The sequence below is a fragment of the Musca autumnalis genome, unplaced genomic scaffold (genome assembly GCF_047663935.1).
Source record: "Musca autumnalis isolate F117 unplaced genomic scaffold, ASM4766393v1 scaffold_5, whole genome shotgun sequence".
Lineage (NCBI taxonomy): Eukaryota > Metazoa > Arthropoda > Insecta > Diptera > Muscidae > Musca > Musca autumnalis.
Genome location: NW_027412088.1, coordinates 44607375 through 44619544, shown reverse-complemented (window position 1 = coordinate 44619544; position 12170 = coordinate 44607375). Strand labels below are relative to the sequence as shown.

General features: G+C 35.1%; 1 protein-coding gene across 1 annotated transcript; it reads right to left on the bottom strand.

Annotated features, from left to right (window-relative positions):
• Positions 1 to 6525: 6525 nt before the first annotated feature.
• On the bottom strand, positions 6526 to 8166 carry LOC141405718 (3-hydroxyisobutyrate dehydrogenase, mitochondrial). Its single transcript, XM_073990383.1, has 2 exons — positions 7876 to 8166; positions 6526 to 7712 (listed from the first exon to the last, which is right to left on the bottom strand). Exon 2 carries the CDS (start codon positions 7695 to 7697, stop codon positions 6723 to 6725), a length of 975 nt encoding a protein of 324 aa, XP_073846484.1. The 5' UTR covers positions 7698 to 7712; positions 7876 to 8166; the 3' UTR covers positions 6526 to 6722.
• Positions 8167 to 12170: the final 4004 nt, after the last annotated feature.

Here is a 12170-nt window from a genome sequence, read left to right as displayed (position 1 = left end):
GCTCCCATAGAACGATACCTTCCGACTTTCGGTATTTTGAAGGTTATGGCTGTGGAGTTAGGTTATGGCTGTGCCTTCGAGAGTTATCGTGCATACCAATTTAGCGAAAATCTTGAACTATTGTGGGGGCGGTATCCGATATGGCCCATTATAGAACATAGATTTAAGTCTGCACAAAATATTACGACTGCCAATTTTGGATCGAATTGATTTATTCGTTTGACAGTTGTTGTGCGCTGCATCCACTACACATGGTGTCTTAGCGGGTTTTTACAGCATAAGGGCCATTCTCTCAGGAAGTATGGACTTGCCCTTGCAAAAACATCATCTATGTCTGGTAGAAATGTCACGATGTGTAAGGTATGGACCAGATCGGTTACTACCTTCAAGAGATATCGTTTGCACAATTTTTCCAAACATGTTCGAACTTTTTTTGGGGAAGGTACCTGAAGGAGTGGACCGATATGGCCCATCTTCGAACTTAAACTAAGTTTGGACAAAATATTACGAAGGCCACATTTTGGACCGAATCTGCTAATCCGTTCGAGAGTTATCGTGCGCTCCAGCCAGCCAGATAGACGGACGGACATTGCTAAATCGACTCCAAATTGTCTGTCCAAAAAGAAGACATACAAATGCACAAAGACATAATAACCTTTACCACAGTGTGATGTAGGTCATATACACCCTTATTACGGTTGGCGTTGTCGTATCAAAAATTGGAAGTTGGCGTATCGTAACGACTAATTGGTATTATGTATGTGTTTGTACAAAAAAGCAAAAATATACAATTTAAGGATTTTTTTTTTTTTTTTTGAAAAATATATAATTGTAATACCCCGTTTATATATAACCGGATTTAACAAACCGACTGGGTTTTAAATGTCAATTCCAATGCTTATATTTCAAACAAATCCTCATAAAGAAGGTTAACCCTGCAAAAAGCTCTAATATAAACAGCATATTAGCAAATCATGTTTAAACTTTTCATCCAGAAGAAAAACCAAACCTAAACTTTTTACAATCAAAATAAACATTTGGCGTAGACGTTTGTGCAGTCCTTGGCGTAGTCGTTGTCGTAGTTATTTATTGGTACCACGTAACATTTACGACAACGACACTTTTTTCTTAAACAAAATTAAAAATTGTTTGAAATCATTTATTGTACAAGAAAAAAGCAAATTGCTTTGCATGAATTGTAAAATGAGGATACTAACAGATTTTCTATAGAAAGTTTGTCATCTGACAAAACACGAGTTTTTTCTTAGGGAAATAAATAAAGGTAGTAAAATGTTGTATTTATTTTAGTTGCTTTCCAATATATTTTAATAATTATTGTCTAAAAATTATTTTCAAATTGATTTTCTTTTTATTACAGTGTTTTATTTATTTGCTTTGGTGTCCGTTTAGTTCAAATCTAGTAACTCAATTTCCACACGGTTGCAGTTGACCAATGGAACTTAAACTTTGCACACTTTTCAGATTTGGATGACAATACATGAATATAAAACCAAAACCAACATGGGTCCATTTTTTTATAGGTCCCATATAGCGGTACCACCCGATTTCAGTTCAAATCTAATAAATCAATTTCTACATAGTTGCAGTTGACCAATCGAACTAAAACTTTGCATACTTTTCAGATTTGGATGACAATACATGAATATGAAACCAAAACCAATATGGGTCCATTTTTTCTTATAGCCCCCATATAGCGGTACCATCCGATTTCAGGTAATTTAACCCTTTGTGGTAATTCAGGTAATTTAACCCTTTTTGCATGTTTGTGTATGCGTATTTCCCACACCGTTTGAGATATTTATATATACTAAGTGGATGTCGGTAGGTTGATTTCAGAAGAATATACAAATGTAAATTACTTTTAAATAAATAGCTATATTGGCGAAGTTATGCTTGTTTAAGTATAAGTAGTCGAGTAAAAATTTGGACATGAAATATTTTAGTGATTTTATAAAATGCCGTTAAATGTCAAATGAATTAAACAATTGCAGCCAACATTTTTTGAAAAATCTTACTGAGATGCTGATCTAATAAAATAAAAAAACAAACTTACAATCTACAGTTCCAATTAGTAGTTATAATTTTTTGAAACTTGGAAGTTGCCTGTGGGCAACATTGGGCCATTGTGGTAATAAAGTGGTTACATAAGTGGAAGTCGAGAATGCTGGTTAGTGGTATTCAATGAAATACAAAGGGTCAGTGGAACATTCGGGCATGTGAAAAATGTTGTATTGATATTATTATTATTATACCCTACACCACTATGTGGGGAGGGTATTATAAGGTGGTTTTGGCCAAAAAGTTTGTAACGCATCGAAATAATGGTCGTAGACCCATACATATATATACCAAAATGAATGTCTCGACGAGCTGAGTCGATCTATTGATTTTGTTGATGGTCGGATAATATTTAGGGGTCGGAAAGGGCAAAAAACTTAGGTGGATAAAAAGACATCGTTTTTTTTCCAAAGCGAATATCTCAGCTTCTATATGGGGTATACCTGGAAATGAAAGCAGAAAATATCACCTTTCTAATGATGTAAAGTAGGTGCTCGTAGATGATCAAACAACGAAGATACCGCAATAGTAGCAAATAAAACCCCATTTTTCATTTTTGCGATTTTAATTATATTGACAAATATCACAGCTTTGGTTGAAAATTTTCCAAAAGCAAAGCCTGACTATGAAAGTAGAAGATCCCGTCATTACAATAGTGCAAACTAGGTCGGCGTAGGTAACCAAATAACGGAGATATCGCAATAGTCGGTAATACATCCCATTTTTCTATCTTTTTGGAAATCACGCTACAGGTCGCAATTTTGATCGGATCGTCACGAAATTTTGGGGGTTAATGGGGGTCCCAAAGAGAAAGAACCTTATTGATTTTGATTATGATTGGATAATATTCAAGGGTCGGAATGGGCAAACATTTGTTTGGAGAAAGGTCAACGTTTTATTTCAAAGCCAATGTCTCTGTTTCTTTAAGAGGTATATCAAAAGCAAAACCTGGCAAAAAAAGTAGAAAATATCACCTTTACAACGATGTAAAGTAGGTTGTCGTAGGTGGTCAAATAGCAGAGATATGGCAATAGTCGATAATGCATCCCATTTTCCGAGTTTTTGTAATCACGCTACAGGACGCAATTTTGATCGGATCGTCACGAAATTTTAGGGGTTAATGGGGGACCCATAGAGGAAGAAGCCTATTGATTTTGGTGATAGTCGGATAATATTTAGGGGTCGGAATGGGGAAAAACTCATTTGGAGACAAATTCAAAGTTTTATTCTTTGTGAATATATTGGCTTCTAGTAGGGGTATTCCAACGGCAAAGCCTGTCAATGGAAGAAGAAAATATTACCTTAACATGTTGGCGAAGGTGGTCAAACAAGGGAGATACCACAATAGTCGGTAATGCATCCAATTCTTCAATTTTTTGCAATCAACCTACAGGTCGTAATTTTGATAGATGGTCACGAAATTTTTGTTGCTTATGGGGGTCCCAGCGAGAAAGAGGTATATTATTTTTGGTGGTAGTCGTTTTATATTCCCTAAAAGAAATGTTTACCAGTGAAAAGCTTATGCACAAGGGTAGTGGTGTAGGGTATCACATGGTCGGCCCCGTCCCGACTATAGCCTTTGCTCACTTGTTATTATTTGAAGATTGGACTTGAATTAAGAGGAGATTGACATACACTCCACGTCAGTAGAATAGAACACCTTAATTTCTGTTAATGTTAGCTTATTTATTCCGAAGCGAATGAATCTACGTTTTTAATCTTGTAGGGATTTAAAACCTATGATGTTCCGTATCAAACACAGAAAAAATTATGTTTCTAGCTTTTCGCGAAATCATTTTCTGATCATTTTTCCGACAGAACTATGAAAAATAGGCATTTATTTTCTGTCATCAGGATAGAACAGTCATTTTATTTTCGCGAATTGTGGAGATATTATCGCCGAATTTTCTTTTAGTCGATAAAGCGGGTCTTTCTAATTATTTCTCACCAATAAAACCATATAAATAACTCCGCGGACGCCGAAATAACAGCGTAAACGGGTTTAAATTGACAGATAATTGAAACATCTCGGAATATCAATAAGAGTCGCGCAGTTATGTCATATTTCTTCACTATAAAATAGAATATGACACAGACAACCTCGACGGATACATTCGAGTGCTGCGGATGCTGATAACATGGAACATTTTCAAAATAAGTGTGAAAAACGTCAAAATTTCTTATAAAAACATTGATGTTTTGTTCAATAAAATGATTTTTCCGCAAACAAGTCTGCCGTTTAAAGGTTTGGAAATATGCTCCACATTTAGAGGAAGATAATCTGATATGAAAACAACCGAAATTCGAAAAAATGGCTGAAATATTCGACAAAAGATTTTTTTCGAAAAAATGTTGACAGAATTGCAATTTTCGAATTTCGAAAAAATTGAAGTTTTGTTGAATTATGCTCAGTTTGTGCTCATTTGTGCTGCAAATTTTTTTCGATATCTCGCACCTTTTTCGAAAAAACCGATATTTTCGAATACATGACAGAATTGCAATTTTCGAATTTCGAAAAAAACAAAACTTGTGCTGAATTGTGCTCAGTTTGTGCTAATTTGTGCCCCAAAAAACGAAAAATTGTGCTCGGTGAATCCAACTCAGCACAAAAAAAATCATTTCGATATTTGAATTTTTGCAAAAATTACAGTGATTTTTCGTTGAAAAACATTATTTGCGATTTTAACGAGTAACGAGTAGAAATGGAAATTTGCAATGTAAGGCGAAAAATGTATGCTAGGCGAATCCAGCTCAGCACAAAAAAGATCATCCCAATATTTGCATTATTACAGAAATTACAGTGATTTTTGGCACAAATTGAGTAGAATTCAGCACAAGTTTTGTTTCTTCGAAATTCGAAAATTGCAATTCTATCATATTTTCGAAAATATCGTTTTTTTCGAAAATGGTAGGAGGTACCGAAACAATTTTTGCGGTACAAATGATCACAAACTGAGCACAATTCAGCACAACTTTTGTTTTTTGAAATTCCAAAATTGCAATTTTGTCATGTATTCGAAAATATCGGTTTTTTCGAAAATGGTACGAGATATCGAAAAATTTTTGCGGCACAAATGAGCACAAACTGAGCATAACTTTAATTTTTTCGAAATCCGAAAATTGCAATTCTGTCAAAATTTGTTTCGAAAATCGTTTGTCGAATATCTCAAACATTTTTTTCGAATTTCGAAAAAAAATTCGGCACAAACCTAGCACAATTCAGCACAACTCACCTTTTTTCGAAAATTGCAATTTCATCGGGTACCACATGCCATAAAAACAGGTGATAAGTTCATGGTTGTTGTTATTTCTAGCCAATTTATGTTCTTTTAAATATGTGCGAAAATCCAACAATATTGATATATTTGTTAAAAAGATGATAATTTCCAAATTGTTTCTAAATTAGATGTTATTAACTGGTCATTGACCTACTATTTATTCAAGAAAGAATGGTAAATTTGAGATACCCTGTAGTCTACTAAAAAGCACAAATTTCTTAAACTATAACAAAGTAAATGGGAACAAATTTGAAAGCTTACGACAGATCGAACATGTATCCAATATAGCTTACACACATAGCTACAATCCAGAAAGCATATGTTGGCTATTGTTGCTGACATACAGCCATATGTATGTATGTATGAATCTACCATGTTGGCATAGAAAGTTGAGAATAATAAATAGGGAATGTTTTGTTCTTGCTCATATATAGAAGTTTTTGGGTAGTAGGGGGAAAACATGTTCAAAATGCTATTGTTGTAGTTTATTTAACGCACAGCTTTAATAGTATTTACGCAGTGGAAATTGTTTATATAAATAGAAAAGGGGGCAATGACAAAATTCTAATATAAATATCAATTAACAAACGTAATGAGAATTCGTGGTGAAGGTCTTCTCAATTGTTTTGTTAATTTGTAAATGCGGGGTGTAATTTAGTTTCATTGTATGTATGTATGTAGCATTTGGTTTATAAGGAGAGCGATATTTGCATATTAGTGTAGGTTTATACTAGCAAATTTCACCTGGGTTAACTAACTCTATCTCGATTAATTTGAATAAGAGCAACTGTCAAATAAATCAAGATAGAGTAACTAACATGGAATCAAGAGCTGTGTGCCAATATCTATACTAGTCGTAATGAAACTAAAAACGACAAGGATATACTCGTATGTACTCAACATTATTTACATAAAAAATGTGTTTGTTATATTTTCTGGCCCCGCGCATGTAACTATGTACGATTATGTCACCTGTTACCAAAATAATTGAAGTCACCTTCGTATATTCGGATAGCATGTTTTAAATAGATAAACTAATCACTTCACTTATCAACATATGGTTACGTATGCAATTTTCTTTTCCACATTCAAATTAAAATTTCAAAATTTTTTATCAATCATGGGACTTGAATTAAGATAAGGAAACAAAATCAAACATCCCCTCTTATGGAATATTATACTGATAAAATCTCTATTTTTTATTATTATTTTATAATACACTCAAAAAAATATTTAATCTTAAATGGCTATAAATGCACTTCTGGTTTTGGATGGCTTTTTGATGTTCTTGTTGTTGTTGTTACCATGGAAGCACTGGATTCTCAAATAGATTTCAGGATTTGATTTCTATTACTACTACTAATCTTAATTGTACTTGGTGTTCTTCATGAATTCATAGACAACAGAGAAATCTTTGTTGCCCAAACCATGAGCCTTGAGGGTGCGGTACATTTGATGAGCCATGGCACCCATTGGGATGGGAGTGTTGGAGGCGGTAGCAACACCGGAGGCCAAACCCAAATCCTTGGTGATCAAATCAGTGGAGAAACCACCCTTGTAGTCATTGTTGGCGGGAGCAGTGGGGGTGACACCGGGAACTGGGTTATAGACTTCGGAGGCCCAGCAGCGACCAGTGGAGGAGTTGATGATTTCAGCAAAGGTGTGGGGGTTCAAGCCCAAACGGATGGCCAAGTTCATGGCTTCGGAGACACCAATCATGGAGATACCCAACATCATGTTGTTGCACAATTTGGCAGCTTGACCCATACCGTAGTCACCGCAGTGGGTGATACGCTTGCCCATGCATTCCAAAACAGATTTGACGGCATTGTATTCTTCGGTGGTACCACCAACCATGAAGGTCAAAGTGGCTTGTTCAGCACCGGGCACACCACCAGAGACGGGGGCATCAATGAAACGGGCACCCTTGCCGCTGATCATTTTTTGCAATTGCTTAACCAAGTTGGGGTCAATGGTGGAGGAATCAATGAAAATGGTATCCTTGTTAACACCGTTGGCGGTCATTTCTTCATAAGACTTTGACACAATGTCGTTGTTGGGCAACATGGTGATGACAAAGTCAGATTTTTGGGCCAACTCGGCGGTGTTGTCGTAAACTTGGGCACCCTTGGATTTCAAGTTCTCACAAGCGGGCTTGGAGATATCGAAGACGTGCAATTTGTGACCCTTCTTGATCAAGTTCGTGGCCATGTGACCGCCCATGTTGCCCAAACCGACGAAACCAATGTTCTTGCCGGCACTTTGGGTGGACATGGCACGGACCAAGGTTTGGCCCATGCTGTTGAAGGCAGGAGAAATGCAAATCAAACGTAAGGCCATTTTTCTATGTAAATTCTGTTCCAGCAAAGCAAAATATCCAAAATCGCCACACCAAAAGTTCCAGAGTTATGCAGAACACGTATCGTATCGCCAAAGAATTATGTAATAGAAAAAAAGGAAAAGAAAATATTTTTTAATTGGAGAAAGATAAAAAACGCCACCACAAGCAACTACTAACCTGAGCGAGCTCTCTAACCACGAACTAGAACCAGCAAACTGCAAATGATCACTGTTCTTTCACTATTCTACTCTGCTATGGGTATAGCACGCACAACCTAAACGAATTGTGTGGAGAGAAATCTTGTGGATTATTCAAGTTTTGTCCCCCCTCACGCTGTTCAATATGTCAAACACACAATACGACAGCAAACAAAACTGGCGACCCCCCTTCAAGCAGCACACACATAAGACTTCTTGATTGAAAGCAACCACAACAACAACTATTCCAGTAGAACCGGAGGGCACCAACAACGACAACACTGCAGAGAGTCACACATGCCAAACTAAGTAGCGTAAATACCGGCCCCACTTCAGCGTCCTGGAGCAGGAGAAGCGAAGTAAGGTGGAGGGGTAGACCAGCAAACATCACCTTATTCAACATTCTATTTGGGTTGTTTGCTTGGAGCAAATAAAAAAGTTTGTATTTCTCATTTGTGGAATTTCTCCGCTCTCTTGGGGAGAGTTGTTTCCACGTAATAAGTGGCGAACCCCCCGACAAACACGCAGTAATTTATTGATTATATTATTGTTATTATGTGTTGTTGTTTTTTGTCCATTGACATTGAAATGTGGCGTATTATTTTTGTTTAGTTTCTCCACTCGAGAAACTACTGAAGCCTTATCTTTGCCTCCATTCAATTATCCCCAGCAGAAAGCCCCCCTAATAGACTCTCTTGTTTGTATTTTATGCGTGCGTAACATGTTTATCCGTTAAAGTGAAGAATATTGTGGATAACACTGGGTGGTGGAGAGGCAAAGATGTCGGACAAAAATTATAAAAAGCTTTTTCCAGCTTTTTGGATACAATTGGAACTACTTTGAAGTGTAAAGTTTGAACAAAACTTTGTATAATAATTTAGAATTACAAAACAAGCTTTTCCAAATATACCCAATTGGAATTTTGTAAAACCATAAAAATAAAGAGTTGCCATTATGGGAATTTCCGACCAAAATGGTCGAAATTATTAAAAATTAAAATTTTGTTTGGTTGAGTTATTTTACTGTATATAATGGATATACAGTATCGGCTATATTTTATTTTTCCTTAGGTATTAAATATTAATGAAAGGTACCTGATAGTGTCCTCTTTCGTCCTATATATACTTTTGTATAACAGTGTCGGACAAAACTAAAGCACCCTCTCAGTACATTTTTTGTAAATGGCAATTTTTTAAGAAAACAAAGTTGTAATTTTTTGTAATTTTCTTTTTAGTTATTTATATCTTTATAATTGGAAAATGCAGACATAAGGAATTTAGAACCTAATAAACAAAATTTAAAACACAAAGAACATTTTAGGTCGCCAATATAAGCGGAAAAAACTAAAGCACCCCCCTATGCGGGGTACAACAAAAACTATTAAAATCAATATTTCCTTGCGTATTCTTTATTCCGGCACAAGCTCATCTTTTAGGCACAGAGGATATAGCTACCCAGGCTATTTTTGGGGTTTCAAACATTTTTCTTTGGTTTTGCATTTTTGTCGGTTGATTCGGTTGAATTAACGATCTCCCACAAGTCCCAATCGAGAGCTAAGATCAGGACTTTTCTCGAATCGTTTTGGAATTACTCCTTAACCTAAATTTTTCAGTTTTTGACGATTTGAAATTTTTTTTGCTGGCCTGGGTCTACGTTTGGGTATAGTCCCCATATAACGGTACCTCCCGATTTTCAGTATTTAGAGGGTTTAACCCTGGTACTACGTTAGAAAAAAATCACAAAATTATAAAGTATAAATTTTTAAGAGCTTTTAAATGCGTGGGATAAAAGCTTGAAGTGTTTATTAAAGAAAATGTTTGTCCGATCACTAATAAATTCAGTAAAGAACTAAAAGTTTACATAAATTCGATGTCAATATTATCGGTAAAAAATCTGTCACTGAACTGAAAGCAAGGATTCGTTGTTATTGAATGTAAAAACTACAACAATAAATGTAAGTTTTTTGTATTCTTTATTTATTTTTTGTTTTGTTGTCATATAAAACAAGAAAAATGTGTAAGGAAAATTCTAAAAATAAAATTAAATTTTGACGTGGCACATTGTATACGCTCGGGGTCATAAAATGACCGTAGCATGTTATGTGTATACACATGCAATAAATAGACTTCTAAGCACAAAATATTGATGAAACTAGTTGATTTCAGTATATCTCAAAAATTCAGTAGTAAGGGCTTTTAATTATATCCCACCAGTAAGATATACGGTGATGATAAATACGATTTGGGTCATCAAATGACGCCCAAGATGTGCGTACCTCGAATTGTACCTAAAATATTTTTTGAATTTTAACTTTTGCATATGTATTCTGAACTAGTTGGTTGTTTCCACAAATTGTTTTGATATCTATGGACTAAAACCCGAAAAAGTTGTAAATTTGACATTGACGGTGTCGACCTTGAAGATGAAGTTTAATGGATGTTGTGTGTGCACACGGTTTGTTATTTATGGCAAATGCTACAACTTTGACTCGGAATGTAAGTCAAAATTCTAAACGGTTTGGAAGATATGAGCCTAACAATATGATCCATTTGCCATCAAGGTCTAGGGCCTTTGGGGACCTAGAACTCCGAGACACGTGTCAATGGGAAACACATGAACATATGTTAGATTATCGGATGATGTACGTTTTAGTGTGTTTCCATAAGATGTGATTAGTAAAAATTATTTGATTGGTGCCGTGACATAACTCCCAACGGACATAACTCCCAAAACGATTTTGGACATAACTCCTAATGTTTTTGGGAGCTATGTCCGACCCCTCTTAGCGGACATAAGTCCCAATGGGAGTTATGTCCGTTTTTAAAATTTAAGTGATTTTTATTTAAAAACTATTTTTATTTCAAAAGTATAGGAAACAAGTGAGCAAAGGCTATAGTCGGGACGGGGCCGACCATGTGATACCATACACCACTACCCCTGTGCATAAGCTTTTCACTGGTAAACATTTCTTTTAGGGAATATAATCCGACTACCACCAAACATAATATACCTCTTTCTCTCTGGGTCCCTCATAAGCAACCAAAATTTCGTGACCATCCGATCAAAATTTCGACCTGTAGAATGGAAGAATTGGATGCATTACCGACTATTGTGGTATCTCCCTTGTTTGACCACCTTTGCCAACCTACTTTACACCAATGCACATAGGTTTCAATCAGGAAATTTTTGGTCAAAACCCTATTTTTGAAATTTCGAAATTTTATTTTTTTTGCATAGAATAATAAAAAACACATCAAGTCATCTGAAAACAATTAGTTTTTGTAAATAACGTTAGTATTCGTTGATTGGCACTTTTTTATGTAAAAATAAAACAGACTTTGTGCTGTAAAATATACAATTTTTGTTGTATTGCGTCGCTGCATAAATACACAGAAGTGAGACCAAAGTTATTATGAATCGGAAAGCTGTTAATGAGTACTTTCATAATATTTACAAAAAGAACGATGAAATTTGTAAAATTAGCGTAATAAAATCAATGTTTATATATATATTGAAAATTATTTTTTAAAAATATTTTTTGAATATATTTAAACTTTTAAAAAAATGTCCAAATTTGTCCACCTCCAAATCGAATTTGGAAGATAGCAGGGGGTCTGTACTAATAAATTCAGAAGTAAAATCGTGCTCAAATTTGCCACAGTTAAAATAAAGATAGGAGAATTTTTTGTAAATACCTGTTGTGACTGTACGTAGTATCCAATTGAAATAGAACGGTAATACGCACATCTATCAACCGAGTTCCCTTTAAATTCGTATTTAAGGGTTTCAGAGTGTAGAAAACAAGTATGTATATTTTTTTTTGAAAATAGTCAATTTTATGTCGTAGCCCCCACATAAAATTACTGTCCGATTTTAGATATTTGTGGATTTTAGCGACAGATTATGACCGATTCGGCTGAAATTTGGTATTTTGACCTCTTGCAAAATATGAATCCTTCGTACCAAAAATTATTAGCATAGGTCAATGTTTTGGTTTAGACCCCACACAACGGGACCACCCTGTTCAACAAATTTTGGCAGTTTTTGGTCATTTTGGTCGTTAAAACGTAAGAATTGCTGTTTGTGCACATTTATTATAAATAATAATTAATTTCAATACAAAATGGATGTTGAAATAGTTTTGGTTTTGGATTTGGATTTGGGACCATTGTGCAATGTACAGGTAATATTTTCTTCTTCCATTGCAATGGATCAATGCATTGACAGGCTTTGACAAAGAATACAATTGAATTTGTCTCCACATGAATTTGAATT